Source organism: Sceloporus occidentalis, unplaced genomic scaffold (genome assembly GCF_023333645.1).
Source record: "Sceloporus occidentalis isolate IW3139 unplaced genomic scaffold, rSceOcc1.0.p SCAF_17, whole genome shotgun sequence".
Lineage (NCBI taxonomy): Eukaryota > Metazoa > Chordata > Lepidosauria > Squamata > Phrynosomatidae > Sceloporus > Sceloporus occidentalis.
In genome coordinates this window covers 16,281,509-16,304,733 of record NW_028316997.1, presented here as the reverse complement: position 1 = coordinate 16,304,733, position 23,225 = coordinate 16,281,509, and the positions used below count along the sequence as shown (strand labels likewise).

Sequence of the window (23,225 nt, the reverse complement as noted above, 5' to 3'; positions counted from 1 at the left end):
AAGGATTACGTTTCCTTTTATAGCAATGTGTACAAAATAATTCTTTAATCAAGTAAATTATTCATACTTTTTGGCAGTGAATACTGTACTATTAGAAAACCCAAATCTAGTTTTTTATTTATATTAAAATGTGTGCTTGTGGATTTTTCCTCTTGGATGATTCTCTCTTTCACCAATGTGCGCCCATTATGTGAAAAAGGGTTTGTTGGTTGTTTCTTTTTTCTGTCTAAAATCCTAATATCATCAGCCATTCTAGAAAACCATATTTATTCTAAAAATGGAAAAATTACTTATAACGTTAGCTGGATGCAGAGGACTTTTTCATATATAGTCCACAAACTCTGTGCTTACTTAGTGGGTACGCCATATGTTCTTACTCATTGTTCCCTGCAATCATTATAGGTTAGTCCTGCATTTGTTTTATAGACAATTAGTAGAAATTAAAATTCAGTACTAAATTTGGTGATTTAATACATACTGTAGTGTAGAGGCATATAATTATAATGGCTGAATTTAATTTAACCAGCTATTTTTTCAGTGTTGCGAGGATCACACCTTACTAAAAGTAGTTCAATCAATTTGTGATCATGCAACAGTAAATACGTTATTTTGCTTATCAGAAGTTATTAAAAGACAGTAGAAAATCCATGAAAAACAGAAAAAGTGTTTGAATAATTACTGTATATCAAGGATGAAAAAAGAACATTTAGCCTGCCAGTGTTTTCTTTTTTTTTTTTTACTCCATAACATACTTCATATAAGCTGGATGGTATTCAACGGTTTTTAGTATACCATTAAATGTCTTGGTAATCGGTAGGAAACAATTGCAAATTCTTTTGCTTCCTGAAAACATAAGTATTCTGGATAGACTAATCTACCACTAGTGAACTCTGATTACAAAATTGGGAGCAGTGTCCACCCGGCTACAATGAAACATAATTTGGTAACAAGAACTTGACGTACTTCAAGCTGTGTTTGGAGTTGAAATTGAATCAGAAGAAAATTACATACATTTGTGATAACGTTAAATGTAGTTGGAAGTACAGATAATGTAGATCTGGAGGAGATAACCTTGAGATACATGGATCAAGAGGACCCAATGAACAAAGGGTGCAAGAAACAACTAAAACACCAGCATGAGTAGGAAAGAATATGTGCTCTTTCCATTTAAGACAGGGACATGAAGTAGCCCGTTCCGAACTTCACTTACTCAATTCATATAGAAAAGCAGGAAAAGAAAGAACAATATGCTGCTATATGTGTAATGCACACAAAGATACTAAATTATAGGCCAGGATGATGGGGAAACGTGGCTTGTCTCCTCCCTTTGCGGTGGATGTTTTGGCTGTACCTGTCAGATATTCCACATTTAGATCATAGAGCAATGTAGCTAATGTACACATTCCATTATTTATTTAAAAATAAAAATAAAAAATGATGCTATCCTTGGCCTTGGTTGAAACAATACATTTATGGGCTTATTTGTTGCAAGGTAAAAAAACCCCAACTTTTGATGTGATTCTTTTATTATTTGACTAACAGTGTTCTGCCCTTTTCTTGAATGTTTCCACCCATCATTTACAAGAAAAGACCAACTTACCAATTCTCTTTCCCCGTAAGGATCACAGAATGTGACAGCGCTCCCATGCATAATCACACCACATTGTTCTCCAACCCCACAGTTCCTGCACTGCATCCTGCACAAACAAAAATAAAATCTATGACACCCATACACCCAGAGGATGTGCCAGGAAGATAAAGAGCATTATAAAATATTAGCACTTAAAACAACCACAATGCACACAAAAAAAGACTATAAATAGTTATTTTAAGCAGTAAACGGCTGCTGCCTTTACTTGGGACTTCCTGGGTGGCTTTCATTTTATGGGGCAATTTGATGTCATACATATTTTAAAAGTTTGGATGATGACTCCCAATCTGTGTCTTTTTACTCATATGCGCTTGAATCCATACAATGGCAACTTTTGTCTGTGAATTTTCAAGTTGCTGAGTTGGATTTACAGGTGTTAGCCACGTTAACCCAAGGGAATGAATCAGCCCCTCTGAGTGCAATCTCTTATCCATCCCTGTAACAGCGCACAAGGCCATTTCTTATTCGGCAAGGCTTTGCTGCCTCTATTTATGCTTTTAACAGGCACAGAATAACTGTGATCTACAACATACCTAACAACCAATTTGTGGTTACGATATATATCTATATATTGTAATGTAACAGACATGACCAATTCCTGGCACTACAAAACTGCTGGTAATGTGTATGCAAGAAGGCCATGAGACATTCCAGCAAGAGGACGACTGCAGGAAGGCCTCGGGCTAGAAAGCTGCACCTGAGACTCATTAGGGGCCTTTTCAAAGCTTTTCAATATGCGTCCAACATTATTACTGTGGTGCTGCTGGGAACAGATCATCATCAAGGGCAAATTAACATCTAGTTCCAGGCTAATGTTTCATCCGGATTCAGATAGACACACAAGATTTTCAAAGACTCGGGCAACCTTACCGCAGGGAGGAAGATGACACTTGCTTAACAGCAACACGTGCCCAACTTGTATAAAACAGTGATGCAGGCAATGTATAAACATTTGAGTACAGGCAGCAATAATGGGGCATTTGTGTGGATACTGATGGAATTATGGGCAGTACACCGCTATAGGAACAGGGCAGTGCAGTATGCTTGGTACATTGGTATAGGCATATGTACAGTTACATATACATGAGTACGGGAAACTGGTTCGTATGGAATAGGTATTTAGTGGCGTCATACTTGTGAGCGCAAGGCACGTATTTAGGAAAGTAAAGGAATATTAGCAGAAAGATCACACATGGGAGCTGTTGAAAATGTAAGTTATTCCCTAATTAGTTAACACTAGCTAATTTTTAATCAGTTATGTTGCTGAAATCTTTGCTGAACACTTGCTATGCTTCATCTCACATTTAAGATTCACATCTAGAAACCTGCTGAGCTGCAAGAGAGCTAAGATAAAACATTTCTTCTGCACTGAATCAACTACGCATGAAATAGGGTCAGCCCCAGCTCTGCATTATGTATACCTATTTCCAAGCGTGATTTCTTAAAATATTTAACTATGTATTATATATGGTCAGTCAGGGCTGGCACTGTATAATGCATAAAAATATTCAATATGAAGTTGAGCAAGCTATGGTTTAATGAATTAAACCCTAGTATGTGCCAGGCAGAGACTAGCGATCACAGTAAGGGACTGCTTTTTACCCTCAGGAGGCATGACACCAGCTGGCTTATCATTAATAACCCCTACTTTGTAGATACTCCAATGTAGCCTGAGGTTCATGGTTCACAGCAGTAAGTGTTTTACCCTCTTGAGTGCCAAAAAGCATGTGCCAGACTTAGCAGTGTATTACCTTTTACTCATGGTACCCAAAGAGCTGGAATACTTCACTAAATGTTAGAATAAGAAGCTACTCTCTGTTTGGAGACTGATTACAAGTTTGCATGGCAGACTAGGGACAGTACTAGAGTCCCAAGGAAAGGATGAATCTTTTCAAAGAGAACCTATGATTTAATGGACACAGTGCTTTTTTGGGTAACCACATCAGGCATTTTTTTCAGAATACATATACTTTTTGCAGGTTGCTGATCAGCACATATGTGCCCACGAAACAATTATTCTATATATTTTATATTATGTGTAGGCTGAATGTGCGAGGTCATTTTCAAGAATCCTTTCAATTATGAATGGCTGTTTCAGTCCTTCTTACAGAAGAAACACGCAAAGTTTGGCCCTTCATTACAATGGAGTTGGTGGCTTAAAATTGCTGATTTCCATGAAACTCATCTACAAGCTCCCACATTACTGAATAAACCCCTGTATTTGATGAGAGTGCTTCAAAGAATATCATAGGAATCAGAGAGATTTCATGAAATCATTTTCTCATTCACTGGGCTTTAAAATGTAAACCTCTGTGATGTGAGCTTGGTCTTTCCCCAGCTGCTTAATATAATGTTTACGGATGAGATACACTAACTTGCCTAGACATGAAGCATAAATGTTAGGTCATTACTATTGCCAGTCTTGGAGTTTAAAGCCTTTGTTTTTTTATTCTTCATCCCTGAATGTTTATACAGTAGTCCAACTGGCTTTCAAATATGTATGACCTCCAAACGGCACTGTGTATCCAACTCTACATGTCACTGAATCCATTGACACTTGTCTTGCTTATCTTCTAATATCCATGCCTGGTTTCCAGGATGTTACCTTTTTGCACCGTATCTCATCCAGCATTGTAACGAACGGGAAACATCTGCTGCCTCTCATATATCTTTCACACTTTCATTTTCTTGCAGTTCCAAGTGTCAGCAATGCAATGCAGAACACAAGTGGACCGGGAGAATTTTCTAAATACTTTTACTATTTGTAACTAAAAATGGGACGTGATGAACAAGAGCTCATAGTGTTTTTTCCTTCTAGTAGGTCATGTATTTTGGCTAAAATGAAATCAAAACAGTAAACTTTGTACCTCAAAAGAAAGCCCACATTATAAACATGTAAATGTTTCTATTTTTCTGCTACTGGCCCAAACAAGTCATAACTAAAAAAGGAGCTTTTGATGGCAGCAGGGGTTGTTACCATGCAGGGCCGGCCTGACAATGGAGCCGAGTGGGGCAACCGCTTTTAAGCGAAAGAGGGGCGCAGCGTGGTTTTCGCTTACCAAGCTGTCAGTACCGCTCGGCACCCCTCTCTCTCTCCTCTGCGGCGAGTCTCCCTGTTGGGTCTCGGTGCCGGCTTGTAATGCTGAGTGCCGGAAGATTTCCTCATTTCCGGCGCTCAGCATTACAAGCCGGCACCGAGACCCAACAGGGAGACTCGCCGCAGGACTGCTGAAAGGTAAGTACAAAGGGGGGGGTAAGGTTAGATAATAGGGAGGGAGAGGAAGGGTAGATAATGGGGGGGGGGCAGCAGGGACGGAGGGAGAGGAAGGGTAGATAAGGGAGGGGGGGGCGGCATTTTAAAATCCAACCCAGGCAGCATTTTGCCTTGGGCCGGCCCTGTTACCATGTCACCTTTTCCATGAAATGAAGCTACTGATGTCTCCATGTTGGGATTTAGATGCCAAAAAACCTGTACCTACATTGCACAATGTTTCAGGCGAATTATTTGAACTAAGGCTGACATTTGTTACAAAGGTAAAAAGCTGTCACATACCAAATGTTTGGATTAAGTTCCTGCTTGAAGGAGTCAAAGTCGTCTCTCAAAATGATACCATCTTTGTGAATTTCAGCTGAAAATAAATGCATGGATATTTAATAATAATAATTATAATATGATATAGATAGATAGATAGATAGATAGATAGATAGATAGTGGTAGGTAGATAGAAAAAACCCTTTTCTTGTTAAGTTTCCTGTAAGCCACAAGGAACTGAGTTTGTAATGGGGGGGATCACATTCTTCTATCTATTCGCTATTTATAAAATGTATAGAAAACAGTAACATGAGCACTATGAAATATTACATTGACAGTTACTGTGTAGGGTATTCAAGATATGGTAACTAAGAAGTATATAAAAAATCTGTTGAGCGTCAGCTAATAACATATAGCTAAATGCTTAGTACCTAGAAGTGCATGCACCATATAGAGGAGAGCATGTTACTGTTGCAGAGCTCACCTGGGGTCCTGTTTTTAAATACACTTTTGTGGATACACAAACATGTTAATTAAGAAGAACAGGGCATTTCCTTACATTTTTTTTCTTTTTAGGTAACACCTCCTCAGTGAGGCCACAGCTGCCTTCATTAATACTGGTACCCAGGACATGCATCTGCTTCAGGGTCTACAACCTACCACAGGTGCTCTAAGCATTGGTTCCCTCATTGTACTACCCTACTGTTTCAGAATGTCTTCTCTTCTCCTCATTCCTCCCTTCTATCCCTTTATAGGGAGGATTCTCTTTAGTGGCATGAAACAAGACTGCTGACCCACTATGACCAAATATGATCTGTTTTATGGCAGATGGAATAGCATATTGACCTATTCAAGACATTAACAACATCATCATGAGAAGAGTAACAGAGGAAAGCTAGCACCATATCTTGTTCATTATAAGGTAGACCATTTTGTCAGCAAATGTTAATGTTTTGGGGGAAAAAGTTATGTTTTGGTTCCGTAGAATGTGTTGGTGGCACAGATCCAAGTGATAAAGTATGACTGCATAACTCTTAAAAAAGTCCAAAATGTAATTGATGGCAGCTTACCTAAATTTGGACGTAAAGGGGCTTCTGTTGGAGCTGAAAAGATAAAATGAAATCTTTGAATGAAGTCTTTGAAAACGATGTTTTTATTATATAACCACCTTAAACTATCAAATCAAAAGAACTTTCTTTTATTATTTGGAAAAAATGCCATAAAATAAACTCTTAGTCATGGTTTTCTTTAAGACTTGACGTGACTAACACACATCATTGTTATATTATAATTGATGTTACCTTCAAGAGACTGCAGTATTTGATTTTTTTTTCTTTTAAAGCTTCATCATTTGAAAATTCTGGAAATGTTGCCTAAGGTCCTCCTTGTCTTAACTTGGAAGTCTGATTAAACTTCTTTATCTTAATATTGTAAATTATATAGAAGTCATAAAAAAAATACAATTTAATGAGTTCTCAAATTAAGTTTTATTTTACCTCCATGAGATTAATTACTTTATTAAATTCAATGTGTGACAAGTTTCAGCAGCAATGATGATGATCATTAATTTTATATAATATACATCTCCCACACTGTTTTTAGCTCCTTTTCAATAGTCTGTAAAGCAACAGCTTTTGTGATTTAATTGTATCTGTTTTTTTGTAACACTTGCAACTTCAAGCTTTGGTAGTCTAATAGATTTTAATAAAACTAGCTGTGCACCTGGGAAACTAATACTAAAACCGATGCTAGCTAAATTGTTACTTTTGGTAACTGTTGCATTTGACAACTCTTAGTAACTGCTGCCATTGACATTAACAAACACCACCAATCTATTTCTTTTAATTTTATGGCAGAGGCAGGGAAAATATATACAATGTATGTACAGTGATTGGGAGAGATAAATATAATAAATACATACAAAAATACATAATGAATAATGATAATCAACTTATAAGTTCAACTAATTAATCAATCCATTTATAAATGGTATATGTGCGTGTGAATCGTTTTGGCTGAAAGTTGTCTGTGGGTTTGTGCTGAGACAGCGGTTAAAGTTAAAGGTTAGGATTTTGAATGTTTCTGCTAGTAGTGGTGCCAGTGGAGTTATCCTCCATAAAAGAGTTTGATGTAGTGTGCTCCATACGTAAAAAATAAATAAAAAATGTTTTGTTTGAATAGTAAATCACTAAGAAACAGACAAACAAGTTTTTAGCCCTGGCTACAGTATTAAGTGAGGGGTATTTTTTCCATATTTACAGTTAATGAGCTTAATGGTTGTAGTTGCAGGTCATTTATTGATCTATATAGATGCATATTGAGAACAATAATACCAACAGCTTTCACTATCATAATAAAATGTGTTAGGTTTGTCATTTAGGTACTTAGAAACATAAAATAATTAATAGTCTCTCTCCGTATATCTGGGGAGAGCAGGATGGTAAGTAACCAAGCTTGGATCAAAACTCAAAATGCATACATACAGGGAATAGTGAAGCATACTAGTGTATATTACTAATCCCAGAAAACAAAGCATTACTTTTCCTTGACTCTGCTGAATGTACAATGTCATTAAAAAGAGATTGTGAGCTTTTTAGCTCTAACTTCCAGTTAGACAAGTATGCCTAAACTGAACAAAGTTAAAAAATATATTGGACACACCAGACAACACAAAAGCAGGTTGGATAACTAGATAAATATTGAACGTAACCATTAATCATCAATTTCAAAATGTACATTCCAACACCGTGCTATACAATAACACACCTAGCATGTTTCATCTAAACAGACATAGTTAAAGGCTTACCTCATATACAAAATGAAAGTGATTAAACACACACACCAATACCAAGTGATTTGGATGCTGAGTCCTCCTTTTAATTAAAAGCTTAATCAAAAGGTCTAATGTCTACGTTGCACCTACTGTTAGTCTTACATAATGAGCTTTGCATTAGACACACTTTAATTAGCATTTGATTTATTTTTTAGAACCAGCTTTGATGTGGCCCATCAGACATTTAAATTATTCTCCTTACTCAAGGCTAGCAGATTTCACATCTGAGAATGAGTTGAGGACAATTTGGCCCCAAGAACTGTAATCATTCACTGTTTTGGATTAAAGAGTGGATGTTCTGAGGGGAACGCAAGAGGTAATAAGAGCTCAAAGTCTTCTTTCTTTGTCTTTGGGTAATAGTAGGAGGTAAGGATGGTTTTAGTGCTGTCTTTCTGATCCCAACAAATATTGTTAAAAAATAAGAAAAAAACTAAAATGTAATGTGGTGGAAAAATTCACTAAATTATTATCAAGACTGTGTTTGTCTACATGCTAAGTACATTTGTAAATGCTTTGCAGGCATCAAGAATTTTATAAATATCTCTATTTTGTTCCTAAATTTGTGCAAATGTATAAGCCAAATATGAAAGCAAAGCAAAGAGAATATTAAGCAGCTAACATTTTTGTACAAAGGGTCTTGTGTTTCTTTACTACATGCCTCCAGATAATCAATTTATCAATATGAGAACTAGGGGGCCATGCTTACTCTTCATAAATATGTAGATATTCTTTATATTTATTCTGGCATTTATGTGTATTATGATTAAATATTTACTATGTGAACACAGCTTAACCATGTTTTCATATTACAAGGTGATAACCAGTAAACATTAACACTACCTTTACTTTTTTTCTTGTTGGTCTTAAAGCTGAAGTCCCATGGTCCCTCATTAGTAGACATGAAAGTTAACAACCATGAGAATTATAAAAGGACAAATGCCTTAAGCGTTTACAAAATGATGAGCTGTTGTCTTCTTTGATCACTAAAATACTGCCTTACAATGACAGATATTAAAAGGTCCAGGGAAAACAAAACAGATATTAGATTTTAATGTAACTTAACTTACCACCGTGCTCACATAGCTGCTGTGCCAGGGCATCCTTGAATATCACTTGACCCCTGTGAGTCGCTGTAGCCCTGCAACATAGAAGAGTTAGTCATTGTTATGAGTGCAATGCGTTTACTGGTGTTATCTTGTATACAGTTTAACTATGTTTTCTATGTTTTAATGCAAATGATATATGAATAATCCCTGCTCATTTTCAACTGGGAGTATGGAAGATCTACTCAACCCCTAATAATGTATTAAGAGGAATATGTGCCTCTGATGACTCCTTATGACAACATTGTGATATCACATATACTTTCTCAAGGCTGTCTCGGCAAACCTCTGCTTAAAGGAATATTAATATGGCAGTGAGGATCAACAAAATAATTAATAACACTCCTAGGAAGATAAATATATCTGCAAGCAGCTTTTTCGAGGGCATGGTTTATATGCTGTTCATTTCACCTTCAATAAATTCATAGCTATGCCACGTTATCCTGTATACCTTAAAAAAATACTGTGAAGGTCATAATGAGAACAATCTTCAAAAATAGTAAGTTTAATTTCAATGTTGACACGATGCCAAATACCTGATCATTTCTTTTCTGAACATGACTTGAAAGGCTCATTTCAATATCTAGGAAACCTCATGAGACCTCTCTTCTGGCTTCTGTAAGTCTATAGTCTGCAATGTCAACCTCTAGGGTTTATTTTTTTCAACCCAAAGCTGTCAGCTTCATTCTATACTAGCAGGAGTAGGAGTTTATTTGAGGCAATAAACTACATGGAATGCCTGAATATTTATATTATTTGCCCTAATTTATAGCTCTTGGTATCGTTAAAGATGATCCCAAATATTGATGCTAATTGGACTTCTAACAACCTTGAAAGAGTGAAGAAGCTTCTGCAATGTTTGGAGAACAATACAATTACAACCTTCCCAATTTGTTAGCAGAAGAAGGAATACACATCTTGACCAATGTGCCAGCCTACTGCCTCAGGATCTCTAAAAACTACTGATGTAATTTCATTGTTTAAATTGACCACTATGTAGAACACAATGCAGACAGTTGATATGCCAGTATTTTTGTAGGGTCCTCTAACGCGTATTGCGTCAAAGATATTGAGAATGGTCCTAAATGAGGTTCCCTAGTCTAAGCTTATATGTGGTTCCTGATTCCAATTTTTGTGACATAGAAGCACAGTGAAAGACATATATATAGGAAAGCATGAAACACACAACCGTACAAACACTGAAGCAGATGATTTTTAAAAAATGTAATGATGAAAATACCACATACAAAAGATTATTAATATTATTAGATTATTTCAATAATGAAAAATGCAATGGGCATTTCTGTGCACATTTGGATTGCTGAAACTGTCAGAACGGTATCCCTATAAATCCCATCATGTTATATCCATCCAAGCTATTTTAAAAAAATGCATATCTCACATTTTACGCCAATCAATCTATCCTGGCACAATTTACTCCCATCTTTGTCCTGACCTAATTGCAGGGGCCCTTAAACACCAATAGAGCATTTGTCTCACAGTGTCAAAAACAATAATAAATATATGATGCTTTTTGGAGGCAGAATGAAAGGATTTTGGAGGGATTTTGGATTTTTAAACACTTTCTGTCACAGCAAGTGTCTCCTGTAGACCATAGACAGTTTCAACAAAATTTGATGAACCCCTTCACTATGTTTATAGGACATCTCAGTTAAGATAAGCATTTTATTTCAAAGTAAACCAAGATGCCAATTCAAACACATGTTTAAGAAAAAGCTTTAACCAGATTGATCACAAGATGAAGACGGGGCCGGATTTACGGTGGAGCATTTGTTGTGAGGGCTTTTTGTCTAATTGCTCAAGGGCCTTAAGTGTCTTAATCTGACCACAGAAATTTTAGGGTATGTGTATTAGGAGCAATGATATCAAGCTAGGGAAATATGGCACAATAGGTTTGACATCTGATAATGATGGGTAGCTATTTTTAAGATACACTATTAAAAATGTAGACCATTTATTGAATTGTTTTCCCTAGCATTTACTCCCAGAAAATGAAAGTTGTATTATTTAGTTATAAAGCAGATCAATTATGGTGTTTAAAATTCACAATACTTGTTTCCTGGGTTCTAATAACAGTGATACAACATAAGTCAATATAATATTAATTTTCACTAATATTTAATTCATTTTAATAAAATTACAAGCTAATGTTGCTTTTGGTTAAGAGTGCATTGCTTATCTTGAGTGACATTCTATGGAAGAGTTTAATTAAGTTAATAAACGTACATTTAATTTAACTCTTGTCAGGTCACATTATTCTAAAGATTTGCTTTTAGCTATATATTGCTGAGTCCAATTACCTTCATAATCTCTTAATTCACTGTCACAAACTGTTTCACATAATTAGGATAAAAAGCGTCAATTATTTGCATGAATCTGTGACATTTTATATTGTGAAGCTGCTGGCATGGTCAAACACAATAACATAATGCAAAATCTGCTGACATACAACTATTTAACAAGTGGAGATGAATCAACAGCAATATTAATATTTAAAAAATAATGATAATATTACAATATTCTTTTCTCCACCTATTTTTTTCTTCTACATTAACTGTTATATTTACAGTTTCTGAAATAAGAAATGGCAGAAGAAATAAGTAACAAATCAAATGAATTCTGATAACTCTGATAAATTTTCAGTTAAAAGCATTACCAAAATTTAATAGCACCTTCTGAATGGTAGGCATGAGCCATTAAATGGTGCACTCCAGGCTTAGACAGGTAAAAACTTTGGGCTCAATTCAATGACCTAACTAACCTTAAAAAACATTTAACAACCTGACTAGACTTTATACAACAACTGACACCCTACTGTACAAATTTACAGAAAATGCTACATTGAAACCATCAAAACCCTGCCCTTACAGCGATTCAATGATATGTGCAGCGTGTAGGAACTCCTAAAGTGGATACATTTTTGCCCGTATATTTAAGATCATCGAATACATTTGAGACAAGGAAACCTGACACTTTTCAAACCAATGGGAAAGAAGCTATGGGGACACGTAACATGTTAAATACATTAAAAACATGAAAATAATGAAATTGCATACAGACACTCAAAAGCAAATATTGACACTGATTCATACTTAATTAGAAAACTGTAAGATTCCAAATTCCTGAAAAATCATGTGGCTCTGATGGCATTAAAAATACTTGAAAGCTAATGGCTAAGATTTATAAAACAAGAGAAGCCATGTGAGAAACTGGCTCACTTCTGGTTCACAATCATACAATATCTGTGTTTCGGAAGTCAGTCTTTATTTAGTAGTGGTTTGGAAACCCTAGGTGTTCCCTGTATATGATACATTTCTTGCATCAGTATTAATTACTGTTCATTCATTACTATATATTTAAACATAGAAAAGGTATAGATTATTTTTTTTTACACAGTCTATCCTGCCATACTTTGGAGTAGGTAAGTTTAATCAAGCATTGGTACCTTGCGTACACATATCACGTACTAACCAAGCTTCCCTTGGAAAACTGTACTTTTGTGTTATAGCCAAGAACATAGCACCATCTGGGATAACAGTGTATGTATTTACTACGCTCAACATGATGTTTTCCCCACAATTACCATATGGGTAATTATCATTACAAACAAAATCATGCGTCATTTATACATATCAATAATACTGCAAATTTGTAAATGGAGAAAAGAAGATGTTATGATAAAATAAATTTAATATCTGTCATATTTTGCATAGGTCTCAGATGTAGGTTTGATACCTTGATTTTTTTATTTTTATAAAATAGTCAATACCATGTGTGTGATCCTTAACGTTATTGATATCTTTAATATCTTCTCTAACAAAGCGAAAAAACTATTAGCACATAATTTTATCATACTCAAAGCATTTATTCAGCCGTTGGCCACACTAGGTGACCAGATCTGCTGCTCGGGAGGTGGTAAAGGAAAGTGCATGACTAAATCCTGTATTTGTGTTTCCCCAGTCACAGTATTTGTGTTCCAGTCTAGAACACAATAAGAAAAGTTTTAATTTAGTTCTATGTGAGAGTACTGGTAATTTTCCTGTTAAAATAGTCCCTAGAACAGGATTTACCTAATAGACTGCCAAGATTTCTCTTAATGGGAGCTAGTTATGTTTAATAAAGAATTTCAACAGATGGTATAGAAAAAATGGAGTTGGTTAAACTATATTAAGATAGGTTAAGAGAGAGATACAGCTCTACTTAACTACACACATGGTGTATTTACGTCTCTTTATTGTTAGGGGTTAGGGTGTAGCACAAGCTGCTCTGCGACAGTCTGAGAGAAAGATGTAGCTCATAAGCTACCAGTTGTAGAGTCTATTAGAAAACCCTCTGATTATACCTGGAAACACAACTCTCTCTGTGTGTGAATGCTGAAGGGCCATTTTTTAAACCTATTCGCCCATTTACTAGTTGGTCCTAGTGGGGGAAATTGATTCCTCAGCAGTCATGGACATATTTTCTGCTGTGTGCTACCTGTCCATATGTGTTGAAGTATTTGACCACAATAAATGTTGTGCTTGGCTTACTTTTCTCCCCAAAGATTTCGGACAATGAAACATAATTTTGAAAACCAAAATCCTTGAAATGCATTTATCAAAACTTTTGTGTATTATTCTTGGCATAAACATTGTTATTATCATTTTTATTCGCGACCCTTTTACTACATTTACCTGCAGCAAGACATAAATGTATCATTAGCATGAACCATTATTTATAAGAAAAAATAATCTACTAGGGAATGAAATATGATGATTTTCTATTTTATGTTGATCATAAAAGCAATGAATCACAGAACATGATGGATAAAGGCATTTAATTATGAGCACCTCAAAGCATGTTCCCTCCCCATATTTATAAAAGTACATAAGCTTATTGGAGTCCAGGTCCCAGTAAATGTGGTAAATGAAGCCAAAGTACTGATTGATGATCTGGACAGCAGCCCAGAAGCCTCTGTTGCTTCCCTGTGTACTTTCATTTCCAGTAAACAAAACCAATAAAACATAATAAAATTAAAAAAATACTTCCGACTGATGACAAATTAGTCACAGAACTTTCACTTAGCAATTAAAGAAAACTTGTTTTGCATCTTCTATGCTTTAGGAGTTGTGCCCAAATGTAAAATTAAATTCAGGAGTATAACCAAAGCATTCAGATATAACATCTGTTGCTGGACAGTACAATACAAGTTTAGTGTTAATGGTCTAGACCTGTTTTGTGTGTCGGGGGGGGGTGACAAAAAGTATTTACGTCATGTTAAGTTATCACCAATTTATACTTTTTTGTCCCTATTGTAACATTTTATAAAAAGACAGAATTGCCAGCAAGTGACTTTGTGTTGGCAGACTTTGCTGATACTTTCAGAAACATATTTCTCATACAAAGCTGGAATGTGGGGTTATAACAAATTAATTACAGAAAACATATTGATCTAGGCCAAAATATTATTAGACTTGAAACTGTTTTTCTTTCGGATTAACTAATACAAAAACTTGAACATTTGGAAGCAGTGAAAGGGGTATGAATAACATTTTAGATGCCTTCTTCTTTCAACCATTTACCAGCATAGATGCATTCCATCTGAGGTCTGGACAACCTATGTAACTTTACATCTCTTTCTAGGTTGGCCCAATAAAAAGGTATTAACTTCAACTAAAGACTCTATTTACTCGTGGACTAACCCGTTTCTATAGATGTACAATAAGGTTTAAGGTCAAACAAAACATTATTGTATTTCCACTGTCTCTATAAAAAAAAGATATGATTCCACAATATTCTATAAAAGTAGAGGAGGATCAACAATTAAAAAACAAGTAACAGATGTTCCACTGTAACTGTGTCTTGATTGAGCCACTGACTAATATAAAAATACATACTCAATTATGTTGCCAGGTAACAAATGATCATAATGCCGAAGAAATGTTCACTGTTTCACGAACGAGATGCAACATGAAATTTAGGACATCCTAATCTTCATGTTCAAATGACATTCATATTTTTTTGGGGGGAAACTATTTTCTAGATTTTGTTACACATAAAGATTACGTCACATTAGTGCAACATAAGTGCAACTTTTAGGAGCAGCACAAGCCCAATAAATCCTACATACATAGCTGCAAAATATATTAAAAGAATGATTATATATTTATATATATATATATATATATATATTACACACTGCATATCTGCAAAATATATTAAAATAATGTCTTAATTTGGTGGCAAACACTCTAAACTGTATGTATTAGGTTTGCATCACAAAAAGCAGATTTTTGTCATTTTCCACTATTCAGGATGTTTACTTGATATGCTGCTTTCAGAGGCCGAAATGCAATAAATATGTATATTTTGGTTTACTTCCTTTTCCCCCCCAGCTTAGACATAATGAAACATGGATCTAAATTTGTCACTATAACTATTATATGTTTTTTGTTTTATATTTCCAGATTTCATCTTTAATCAGTGTTGGTTGCAGGTCTTTAATGATGTCCTTCAAAATATAATAAATTACTGTAGCAAATGACTGGGGGATACAAAGGGCTTGGATGGTAGTTTATCTGTACTGAAGCAAGTTCTCCCAGGGCAGTCTAATAGCACATTCTATTTTCGGTTATCTTGTCCCACCAAATGTCCTTGTCAAATGAAGGACTTCCTTGGGAAGGGCATTTTTTTTGCATACCATTCAGAAATGACATTTAGGTAGTGGGCTCTCTGTATAATAAATGAAGGCTGGCTGTACAAGAGCATATGCGGCTGATTTTGGATCTTTGCAAAACCATTGGTAACAGTGAGTTAATGCAGCATTATTATGCCATAAACCTTAGTTATGTTATACTTATGCAGTATTCTGTACCTCAATGCACATGCCTCAATGGGAAAAAAGGCACCACACAGTCTCTCCTTGGTTAAGAAGGAGTCAAGGGCAATTGTACCCAATATTGTCCATGAAGGACTCCACAGACAATCAGATTCTTCCCTGGATCAACATTACCTACACTAACAATTAAAACCCTGAATGTCTGTGTTTGCTAGAAAGGGCCTCCCATGGACTTAACGAAAGGTGCGTATATGACTACTGGGCCAGGCCAGTGTGTTTATAGTCATAACGGCGGAAGATTCCCCACCTGAGAGAGTGGAGAAGTGGTGTTACCTGGATGCAGCGCCTGTATGGGCTTGGAGAGGCGGGCACAACGGACGGCACTCACTGAGCCAGAAGTCTTGGTGTTAATGGTTTTGGAACCGTCTGTTGGGATTAGGTCTCACAGCTGGTGAGTTGTTATTGGTTAGTGCGTCATGTTATTATGTTACGGTTATACTGGCATGGGGAGTTAATAACGCTGTGGCCCACGCTCTTACCCACGTTGATGGCTCCTGTTGAGAATTAGGACTCTGGGCCTAAGCGGTCAAGACATCCAACCTTTTTTGGTTAAATGTTAACTGAAATTGCAAAGTATCTTGAATGGGGAAAAAGATAAAATACAAAGAGATTTTTGACACATCTCCCTATGCATTTGGATAAAAAAAAATTGTCAGGAAGCACTCAGCTGTCATATGCATTAAAGTGCATAGGATGGCCAGAGCGTACCTTGACTGTCCTGTCCAAGACAGGTTTTACTGATTTACTAAAATAAAAAATATTGGAGTATCATTATTATTGGGTAAAGCACAGGTGTACAGCATGTAAAAAGGTTCACTATCAGTGGCGGATCTACCGGGGTCGCAGGGGTCGCGACTGCGACCGGGCCCCGGCGGCAGGGGGGCCCAAGCCAAGGGGCCGCCCGAAATCTTTTTTACGTTATTTTTTTTTTTTTTAAATAAGGCAGGGGCGTCCAACATGCGGCCCGCGGGCCAAATGCGGCCCGCGAGACCTCGAGGTGCGGCCCGCGTAAGATCGGCAGCCAGGGCGACCGATCTTACACGAGCCGCACCTCAAGCCCTGCTACTTACTTGTGGGAGGGTCTTCTGGACAGCACAGAGGAAGCGGAGTTCACGTGACATCCTACTTCCTCTGTGCTTTAGCAGAGAAGGCAGAGGGAGGCCGCGCCCCCTGCTGAAGTCTGTGAGCGGGATCGAGGGAGCTGCAGTGCAGGTAAGGGGGTGGGGAGGGTGTTTGAATGAGTGTGTGTGATTGAGGGAATGAATCTGTGAATTAATGATTATATGAATAAATGAGTGTGTGTGTGTGTGCGATAGCATGGATGTGTAAGTGCTGGAACCTAGACATGATGGGACTGTGATTGCTGTTAGCAATCACACTCCTATCATGCCAAGTCAGCCAGTACATGCTGAAACCTGGCCAGCTGCCCCCCTTGTGTAGTGATGCTGCCAGCAGTATGGGGTCTGCACTTACAGCCACCCTGTACCAGCATGTACTGGCTGACTTGGCATGATAGGAGTGTGATTGCTAACAGCAATCACAGTCCCATCATGCCTAGGTTCCAGCATTTACTGGATGGATGTGTAAGTGCTGGAACCTAGGCATGATGGGACTGTGACTACTGTTAGCAATCACACTCCTATCATGCCAAGTCAGCCAGTACATGCTGAAACCTAGCTAGCTGCCCCCCTTGTGTAGTGATGCTGCCAGCAGTATGGGGTCTGCACATCACTTACAGCCACCCTGCACCAGCATGTACTGGCTGACTTGGCATGATAGGAGTGTGATTGCTAACAGCAATCACAGCGAGCACAGTCCCATCATGCCTAGGTACCAGCATTTACTGGTTGCCTGGGTATGATAGGAGTGTGATTGCTGTTAGCAATCACACTCCTATCATGCCAAGTCATATTGCTAATTTTGTCCAATTGTGTGTTACCTACTTTTATTAAACATGTGAGTTTTTATTATTATTTTTAAAGGTGGGGGTCATTTTCGGTTTTGGCTAAGTGAACCCTGAATGTTTTGGTCCAGAATTTTAATTTTAGTTCATCCCTAGAATAAATCTAGGGAATCCTGAATTTGTAGTCGCAAAACTTTCAAGGCCCAGAAATCAGTGAGAGGAAGAGTAAAGGTTTTGTGTCATTTTACTTTATTTTAATCTGCATATTTTATTAAAGGCCATATTTTTTGTCACAGTGAAAAATGAGTGCGGCCCTCGCACGTATACAATTCTGATGAAGTGGCCCACTGCAGAAAAAACTTGGACACCCCTGGATTATGCCCTTTGTACATGCGCCCCTTTTTCTTTGATTTTTTTACAGATATGATTCAATATGTAAATTGAATTTGTTGAATTAGTTGAAAAAAAATTGTTGGGTAAAAATCATGTTTTTGGGGGGGGTGAGGGGGTGGGGGGGCCCTTAACGGATTCTCGCACCCGGGCCCTGAGGCGTCTAGTTACGCCCCTGTTCACTATCTTTGACAACTATGGTTTGTTTATCTTCGGCGCTGCCTTGTGCCTAACCAGCTGCCCCCTCTGCGCCACCATTCCTGCTAAGTGTTAGTATATGATGCCTTTTAAGGATGAGTAGTATTAAGTGGTAGTAAACTGTGGACAACGTGCCGATTTGACACAGTCCCTCATAATGTCAATGATGTCCCATTATACTGGCATATGGAGCAGTGGCACTACAGGGAGCCTGTTTCCCAGTAAGGAGATAGGCATCCTGTTGTGACAGAGGGGCTGTCACCCCTATACCTGCTGCCCTAGGGCAAGTCAGCTTAGGCCACTGAATGTGGTATGATCGTTACCTAGAATGGTATTAGATATGCAGTTAAGAACATGTCAACCAGTACCGTGGTAATCAACAGAGGACAACAAGATGCACAAGGTAATCCGGACTTCATTATGACCTTAGTGAAGACTTAGTGAAGCCCATTGTATATGCCTTTTATTAATTCCACTTTACTAGTAGTAGTAAATAGTAGTAGTTTTATTATGCCACATGTGTTTGCTTTTCAGATAGTTTAGGATCCAATTTTTCTCCCAAAGGATACTAGAGTTGTTTAATCAAAACATAGCCTTGAAAAATACATAAAAAAGCAACTGAACCAGTGTCACTGCTGATATTTATAGTTTTTTCTCTCACCTAATTTTGTCTGAAGCTGATGAAACAGATTTATTTTCCAAACGATTGCAGTGCTTTGCACATTTACAAAACAAACAGACATTAATGTGTGTCTGTAATAAATAAGCACCCGAAGACTATAAACTGTATTTTGACATTTCAATGGAGGAAAAGGCAATGACAGAAAAAGTCTAGTTAGATTTCCAACTTCTAAGAGCCATTATCTATAAGACTGTAGATGAGGCCAAATCAGATCTGTAACTATTACCGAATGCTACAGTTCATAGTTCAGTACATGAGCAGAGTAAATTTAGCAATATTTATTTAAATCTATTCACATGTACACCAGATACCTTCATTTCCTGTTCAAAGAATCTGTATGTTTATTCCTCCCCAATAAGTTATCCTCATATTGTAAGTTTATTGTCATTAATTGGTTCAGGCATCCATTGTAAAGGAGTAAGGTGTAGGTATAGGAATTCAGCACAGGAAACTGATGAGATTATGCTGGTTGATCTACTTTATGCATCATATAGATTTTCTACTCTTAGCCACAAAGATACTAAGACACCATTGTCTTCTACTTTAGTAAATCTCTTAAATATATATATAGCCGTGTCATTTTGTTTCATTCCTTACCTGTGTAAGGTAAGGAATGAAACCATTTCAAGAGTCATTCTGCAAATGTTTTCTGTTCTGCATCCAGTATTCTGGTATTAGGTGGTTTGATATGGTAAATTACTGGTATGTTTCATCTTCCGCTGGCATCAATAAAACTGACCATTTCTTGTTCATCAAACTTTTTCAACAAGAAGATACACTTTGCTTTTCTTTTCATGCTTGATATAAATTCAGAACCACAACCTTTTAATGCTTTTTGGGAATACAAATACATTTAGCCACCATCGTTTGATAATTTGCAATAAAAGTAATTAAACAAACAGCAGTGGCATTTATCCATATTTAGCCTAACTGTATTCCAGCAAAACTATATTTGCAAGTCTGTAGAATTATGCCTATTCCCTTTTTTTGATGTGCTGAATGTAACACTTTTCTATGTAAAGTCAACATTAGAAATGTAATTCCTAGCACTGTTGAATGCCCACAATCTTCCCAGAAATAAGTATTTAATTATGTAAAAGTCTGCCTCATTCATCGCTTGTGCCACAAACACTTAATCGTTATATGACATTAAAACAGGCACTGATAGGTTGTTGACTTAGAAATAGAAAAAGCTTCTTAAATGTTTTTGTATGGTTTTTAGGTGATTAAACTTTCGAATGAAAAAATAAAATGACACATATGGTTTATCATTAACACAATAGACTGCCATATTAATGGTTTGGCTTTGGTGAACAGCACCTTTAGGTTATGCAGGCATAGAGTCAACACATGAAAGCATGTTCACTTTCAGACCGTATGTAGTTTTTATAAATGGTCGATGAGCATGCCTTCTATATCACAAAGCTAGATGAAACCCCAATTTCACTGTACACAGAGAATGTATGAATATATCTTTTGAATGTAATCACAAAAGGAGCAGCAAAATGTATTTATGGCAACTTTAACCTAACTTCTGCCTATTCAAGGGAGTAGTACACCTTATGAATTAAACATAAATCTAATTTATGTTCACAGTTCCCGTCTTATCAAAGCTAGGATTGCACAACGGTGCCACTGAATTCATTTAAAGATATTGATGTTTCAAATCAAACAGGAATCCAAAGCAATATATATAGTACCTCTGGCCCTTATAAATCACTAGTCTGTAATAGTAACGGTAAAATAGGATACACAAAAGCAGTGTTGTGGGCTTTAAGATACCGATATAGTGGACATTGGTGAGATGGAAAATAAGTGTTGATCTGCACTTAAAAAACAATTCCCTAAAATATACATTCAGGGAATTTATATATTCCATATACATTCATATCTATATACCAGGGGTCAAGAGACATTTTCCATGTGATTCCAGGGTAAAATGTGTTCACTTTTTACAGCTTACGCTCTTTTCAGGATGTTACGCTATTCATATATGGCTACTTTAGGGCAAACCATGCACATCACATGATATAATGATACAAATGCCAATTATTAGCCCAGTCCAAGGGCCAGGAAACAAGTAGAATAGAGTAGCATGTAAGGTAATTTCTAAGGGGGTGGAAAGTGCTCCTTTTTGCCCTATAGTGTGGATGCCCATGTATATGCAGCTGATATAAATTGCATATGAAGCCTATATTGGTAACAGTGAGAACACATTCTAGCCTAGGCTACCAGAACAGCTGGAAACAGAGTGGCATGGTTATACTCCTGGGAACAGAGAAACTGAGGAAAAACAACGCCAACATAAAGAACAGTTCTCTGCAGCCCTTGTTCCATGACATATGAATTTGTAAATTTTATATTTATCAGAGGAGGAGGACTTGATGTATTTTGTACCTGTGGTAAGACAGTAATAAAAAGGTACTATTCTGTTCGGAGTAATTCGGGGCATTTTACAGTAAATACATGGCTGTTCTCTTTAACGGACGTCTTGCACATACTGTTAAACGCATTAGACTTCAGTCTGGAGCAGGTAAGCCTCCCCTACACTACAGGAGTGTGAGAGAAGACCCAAACATCATGGAGAGAAGACCCAAGAGTGCCACTGTATATGTGTAACATAGTTGGTGACTTGGCTGTTTTGGGCCAGCTACGTATTTATCCTCAACAATAATTACTAAATGGCTAACACAAATTTTTCAGACAAATGTAAAACATTACATAATAGACACTGGTCCATTTAAAGTTAATATAATGAGATAATGCTACACTTGTTTGCTATGCAGGATTTTAAAGACCTCTTAGTTTTCATTCCACTTTGTTTTACATTATATATTTTTCAAATTACTAGTAATATTTGGATAACATCATGCACGTCTACATTATCCCATGGACAGAACCACCTAAACTTTGTTTCTTTTAATACATTTTAATTATTTTGTGGGGATAAATACACTTTCAAAATCTTATCTTTTTTAGTTCTCTCAAAGATTGAGTGATAATTTCCATAACACAACAGGTTTTCTTTTAATTTGGAAATAGCACAGTTAAAGAACATTCCCGTTCTGAACAGTTAAATGCTCTGAATGAACTACGGTCCGTTTGCAAGGACTGGAGACCTACGTTTAATATACGAGCCAAACTCAGCAGCAAACCAATTACAAGGGAAAAAAGTAAGAAATAAAAACCAAAGTTAATATTGGAGCTCGGCAGGCCCACTTCGTGCTTTGTACAATACAGTGCCAGAAAACCCACTGCGTATGCAATTTAACAGTCTGCTATGAAAATGATAATTACAGTACTGAATAGATTGCTAGCTCGAACAGTTTTATATTGTACTTAAATATTACAGTCCATACACGCTATACCTTTAGAAACAAAGCTAACAGTACACCTCTAGAATGTTAATAGGATTATTATTATTCCATGCCTACTGTTTGCTTAAAATTGTAATTAACTGCATAATTCTATTGCCAGTTACGATTATAGCTAAAGCAATGTCTTTAAATAAGTAACATAGCTTTAATTATTGGTTAGTTTTGAATGTGAACCATCTTTTGTGGGGTTTTTTTTATATGTAACATCACTAAAATAACACTGGCTTGGATTGTATGCGAATACTACTTCTAAGAGCACATACCTTGTATCTTTCCTTGCAATGCTATGCCATCAATTTAATAGTAATGTTCATTTATCTGATGAGACTGAGTGTCAGCAACCCAGAAGCACATGGGAACGTGAAGAGATATCACATGGTTGACCATTTTATGTTTAAAAATTTTTGATTTCAGCGTAATTAGCTCAAATTCTAGATAAGGGCAACACCATAATCTTACATAGAATGGAAACCTAGAATTTGATGCAGATAAGAACCACTCAGCCCATCTAGTTGGTCCATTATTTCTCCTGTAAAGACTCAAACATTAATCAGTCCTGTCTAGCAGGCCTGGACTGGCCATCGGGCACACCGGGCATTTGCCCGGTGGGCCGGGCCGCGGCAGGGCCGGATTGACTTAGGGGCTAATGGAGCTGCAG

The 23,225-nt window shown here is 36.8% G+C and overlaps 1 protein-coding gene across 1 annotated transcript in view; it reads right to left on the bottom strand.

Moving 5' to 3' along the window:
* LOC149302902 (reelin-like) overlaps positions 1–23,225 on the bottom strand; it is a 172,798-nt gene that overhangs the window by 103,387 nt on the left and 46,186 nt on the right. Inside the window, exons 7-10 of the mRNA XM_089482100.1 lie at positions 9,084–9,154; positions 6,254–6,286; positions 5,205–5,280; positions 1,601–1,697 (exon numbers count right to left, since the gene is read on the bottom strand). Coding sequence (XP_089338226.1) covers positions 1,601–1,697; positions 5,205–5,280; positions 6,254–6,286; positions 9,084–9,154 — 277 coding nt within the window. The remainder of the gene's footprint in view (positions 1–1,600; positions 1,698–5,204; positions 5,281–6,253; positions 6,287–9,083; positions 9,155–23,225) is intronic.